This window comes from Triticum dicoccoides, chromosome 4A (genome assembly GCF_002162155.2).
Source record: "Triticum dicoccoides isolate Atlit2015 ecotype Zavitan chromosome 4A, WEW_v2.0, whole genome shotgun sequence".
Lineage (NCBI taxonomy): Eukaryota > Viridiplantae > Streptophyta > Magnoliopsida > Poales > Poaceae > Triticum > Triticum dicoccoides.
In genome coordinates, this window is record NC_041386.1 from 644,126,838 (window position 1) to 644,131,763 (window position 4,926).

General features: G+C 48.3%; 1 protein-coding gene across 1 annotated transcript; it reads right to left on the minus strand.

The window, feature by feature from the left end:
• Positions 1 to 811: 811 nt before the first annotated feature.
• On the minus strand, positions 812 to 2,127 carry LOC119289542 (transcription factor MYB86-like). Its single transcript, XM_037568845.1, has 3 exons — positions 1,813 to 2,127; positions 1,511 to 1,640; positions 812 to 1,409 (listed from the first exon to the last, which is right to left on the minus strand). Exons 1-3 carry the CDS (start codon positions 1,922 to 1,924, stop codon positions 1,079 to 1,081), a joined length of 573 nt encoding a protein of 190 aa, XP_037424742.1. The 5' UTR covers positions 1,925 to 2,127; the 3' UTR covers positions 812 to 1,078.
• Between the last annotated feature and the right edge of the window lie 2,799 nt (positions 2,128 to 4,926).

A 4,926-nucleotide genomic window follows, 5' to 3' on the forward strand; every position in this document is an offset into this window, starting at 1 on the left:
AGCTACTCGAGTTGGACATTGCGGGTCGAAGAACGTTCATTCATTTGAATAAAAGTTCACACATTTAAAAGATAAGTTCACGAATTTAAGAAAATGAAAAAAGAAACATAAAAAGAATAAAACCGCAAGAAGAAAAGGCCAAACAAAACAAAACAAAAAAGAAGAAGAAAACCAAACTTAGAAGATGCCAACAACAAGAATAAAAAAATAACTAGGCACGACAAGTCAGCTGTCCCACTTGGTTACAGCGGGTGGATGTAAACCAAGAGGGCGACCCATCATGCGTATGAAATTAGGTAGGTCAATTTTACCATTTATACATTTAGTAGGGAGTGTATCGAAGCGGGGCTCAATGAACAATTATATGAGGAAAGCTTAGCTACAAAAGCTAAGCGACAATGCATTGAGAGATTAGTTACTACATTCTTTTATGCACTTAACACCTCATCTTTAAGCATCAATGCATTGGAAGAGACCTTGGAGGGAAAACAGAGATAATGCCTGTTCAACGGGTGTTAATTAATTCTTAACAATAAGCAGCGACGGATATATGGCACGTACGGTCGTACGGATAGAGCAATGCTACACTCACGGGGTGTTTACGGGGTTTTATGGGGTTGATTAAGTATTAATGGCTAGGATTTAATTAAGAGCAGCGGGCCCATCAGTGAAAATCAGGGGGGGCGAATTATGAGAGGGCACGTTGGCCACCCCGTAAAGGTCCGTCGGATGCACCCCGTGAGTCTAGTATTGCGCGCACGCGCGGCGGTAATAGATTGCTCGCCGCCGTTGACGACATTGTTTTAGTCAGTTCAGTTCAAGCACCAGCCGTTATTTTTTTCCCCGAAAAAGCACCAACCGATATAAGTAAGTATACTACACCCAATACGAAACCGAGCCATTCAAGGTACTCGCGGAGCAGCTCCAACCAGCTTCCAGTCGGCGATGGGAGCAGGCGTGGTTGGTGGTGCCCGACTTGGTAGTAGTAGTAGTGCTACTCTCCGTCAGATCGAACAGCTGACTGCCGTCTACGAGGTTGTTCCACTGCTCGCCGGTGTCGGAGCCGGAGCCGGACGGGTCAGAGCCCACCGTGCTGGAGCTCGACACCGCCGGCTGTACAAGTACAACGCCATGCTGGAGCTGCAGCGGGTCCGTGTCCACGTAGCGAGTGATGGAGTCCGGCAGCGTCAGGGCTGAGGGCTCCATGGCTGCACGCGTTGCTACCTGCCTCAAGGTGGGATGGCAGGATGTACTGGGCGTCGCCGTTCCTGCTGCCCTCGTCGACCACCGGCTCGTGGGTGTCCGGGTCGATGCCACGCCGGCGGAGCTTGTGCTTGATGGAGGCGTTCCAGAAGTTCTTGACCCCGTTGTCCGTCCGCCCCGGCAGGCACGCCGCGATCAGAGTCCAGCTGCCCATCCAATGCATGAATTTCCTCGTCAATGATGAAATGAACAACCTCCTCGTCGATCAATCAATCCGCCTTGCTAAGTCGGATGAGTTTGTATGTACCTGTTGCCTATGATGGAATGGAGTTGGATGATGAGATCTTCCTCTTCCTGCGAGAGCGCGGCCCGCTTCAGGTCCGGCCGGAGGTAGTTTAACCACCTCAGCCGGCAGCTCTTCCCGCCCCTCTCAATGCCTATTAATTGCAACCATACAACACAATTACTCAAAGGATAATTCCATCAAACTAGGAGTAGCTAGCATAGCGATTCGGACTTGCACACACAGAGCATGATAAAATCAGATGTGTTAGCACTATAAAATCGACCGTGACGCGAGTTACTGTGCACACTCTCTACACAGTATACCTGCTAGCCTGGGGATGTCGCTCCAGCGGCCGAGGCCATGCTTGGCGTCCTCCTCCGTCGACCAAGGGCCTCTCGTCGCCGGCTTCCTGGGGCCGCGCGGCGCCTTCGACATGCCACGCTCAGCTGCCGAACAAGAATGCCGCTCTTCAGCTCAGCTATCCTATCGGCGCGGCGGTGTAGGCAGAGCAGCAGACCGATAGCTTGTTGGAAGCTGGCGGAGGAGACGACCAAGGCGTTGTGTTTATCACCACTCCATATATGGATATTAGGTATCTCCCAATTAATGCTCCAACCCCTCCTCGTTGGAAGGACACATCAGGGTTTTTCTTCCGTGGTGCGTGCCTTTTTCTTTCCTGGAGAAAAGACTAGCACCATTGTTGACATCTGCTTCCTTGAGAAAAGAAAAGACTAGCACTTTTTCCTTCATATTGCTTTATGATCACATAAACGATATTTTTCATTTCCTGTCCACCTCTCTTAGAGAGATTATCTTTAGTCCATGTACCGTTCCTACACATGAGCCACAAAAGCACTTCAATTTTAAGTGGAATGTTAGCAAATCAATTTTTGTAACAGGACATCTAACATGTACGGCCCAAAGCATACGATACATGGATTTAATAGAAAGTTGACCGGAATTAGTTAAAGTCTAGATACATGTATCCCTGTTCCTCAAATAAGACTACATTAATTAGCACATAGATCTTGCAGTTCTGGCCAAGCTACTGCCGAGACTCCTCTTACATTCCTTCTAAACCTAATAGTACAAGTCAACAATCTTTATTTTGGAGAAAAGAATTTACATATAGACTGTCAATCATATATCGTTAGATTCATTATAAGGCATAATTTCATATTTTATATATTTAGTGTTCTAGATATAAATAGTCTTTTCTATAAATTTAGTTAAAGTTTCTAAAGTTTGACTTCTCAAAAAAATTATATGCACTATATTATGAAACAGTGGGAGTATCAATAAATGTTCTAGAGAGCACATAAGTCATCTGTTCCAAAAGATAGGAATCATGAGCGATGAACGGACATTGTCTGGGGATGATTCCCTCAAGTGCATGATGTCGGACTACATGATCTTCACTATAGTGCAGGGAAGAGGTCCCTAAGTCCAAAACATAACTCAGCGGATTCGAAAGATAGGTCGTACGAGGACCAAATTATTTTCTTTTTGCAAGAAATGTTTTGATCTATTCATCTTGGATACAACGAATACGAGAGATAATAAAAGTTACATCCAGATCCATAAAAATCCCAGCGACGACTACAAGCACTGAAGCGAATCGAAGGCGCGCCGCCGTCGTCCCTCCCTTATCGGAGTCGGGCAAAACTTGTTTTCGTTGACAGTCGAAAAATCGTCATGCTAAGGTCCCATAGGACTAGCGCAGCAGAACAACAACCCCCGTCGATGAAGAGTAGCATAGATCAAAATGATCCAATCTGAAGACACACGAAGGTAGACGAACTACGACCAGATCCGAGCAAATCTACCAAGGACAGATCCATAGGAGGCACACCTTCACTCGCTCAACGACGATGCTAGACACGCCACTGGGACGGGGGCTAAACACGAAAAATCTTATTTCATCTTTAAGGAGCCACCACCATCTCGTCTTCCTGAGCAAGACACAAAGCCCAACTAAACTCAAAGTAACATCTGAAAACATTGCCCTCCCGTCGGTAAGGGCCGGGATCCACCATGACGCCATGGCCCTAAGGCCACCGAAAACATGGCAGAAGGACGATGGCGCCGGCGGGAGACAAAGAAACCCTAGGCTTTTCTTAGGGAGGAGACAGCTGCATCACATATACGAGGACCAAATTATAACTCAATGGATTCGAAAGAAAGGTCATACGAGGACACAAACCCGAGTTCCGCAAGATCAAATGTGCCGGACTTGCAGAAAATACACACCTGTACTTATATGGTAAAAAAACACAATGTCATGAACACCGCTAAAACTTTAATTTACGCACGCGTACCCTTGGTTGTGCTCTAGCAACTCAAAGGCAGCTAGGGCTGCTCGCCCCATGTCGGTGCGACACACATCTATCTCGTCTGTTGCGGCTTTAGGCCATGAGAGGCATGGTGGATCTCGATCCTTATCAGTGGGAGGGCTCTAATTTCAATTGTAGGTGCCTTTGTATCCGTTTAGGGTTTGTGTCCTGCTCAAAAAGGCAAGCAGGCGACTGCTCCCTGAAAATAGGACAATATTCTCCTCGCCTAGCGTCGGGGGGTGGGATGCACCGCCGGGGGTGGCGTTTGTCTTCGATGGATCCGCTTGAATCCGTTCTTCATTCGTCTGCGTATGTGTGTGTAGGTTAGATCTTCTTGATTAACGTGTTTTTCTTCATCGACAGTGGTTGTTGTTCTGGTGTGTTTATCCTATGTGATCTTTGTACGACAACTTTCTTACTTACTACAACAAAGCCTGCCCGGCCCGGTGAGGGAGGGGTGTTGACGGCGGCGCGTTTTCGGCTCGCTCCAGTAATTGTGTTCGTCGCTAAATGGGCTATGGACCTTCAATTTCTTTTTTTATGCTTCTAGGGTCTTCTATACTTACTTTGACAGTCGATGGATAGATATGAAGTTTTATCAGGAAAAAAAAAACCTTGGCCATGAAGGACCAGGAAACTTACCTACCAGCACCTACTCCTACAGCGGCAGGACACGGGCCTAACTCCTTGGGTTGCCTTCAAAGCCCAAAAGGGCATGGCCGACGGTAACAGGGCATCGCCGTCAGCTGCAGGTCCAACAACCCCTCCCCTCCCCTCGCCCCGGCCGGCCGGGTTGTTCTCACGTCCGTTCGTGGCGAACCATCGTTGCCAGTAGAGGTAGATGGATAAGAATGCGTACACGGACGTCGCTGAACGACGCTCGTTCGTTTGCCAGAGAAACAAGGCACGCGGCCGGGATCGATGAAGATAGGCCGTCTGCTGTGCTGCACACGCCGGCCCGACCACACCCACACCCACACCAACCAAAGGAAACGTCACCCCGGCGTATCTCTGGCACCAGTCCCGGCGTACCCAGAGCAGTGCACGTACGCACCTAGAGGTTGGGGGAGAGAGCAACTGAGCAAGGATACGAATCCGTCGGCA

Coding starts and splice junctions, on each gene's coding strand:
- LOC119289542 (XM_037568845.1), bottom strand. CDS start 1,924: ATGTCGAAGGCGCCGCGCGGCCCCAGGAAGCCGGCGACGAGAGGCCCT. Junction 1,641..1,812: donor CGACATCCCCAGGCTAGCAG/GTATACTGTGTA, acceptor TGCAATTAATAG/GCATTGAGAGGGGCGGGAAG. Junction 1,410..1,510: donor CATTCCATCATAGGCAACAG/GTACATACAAAC, acceptor TTGGATGGGCAG/CTGGACTCTGATCGCGGCGT.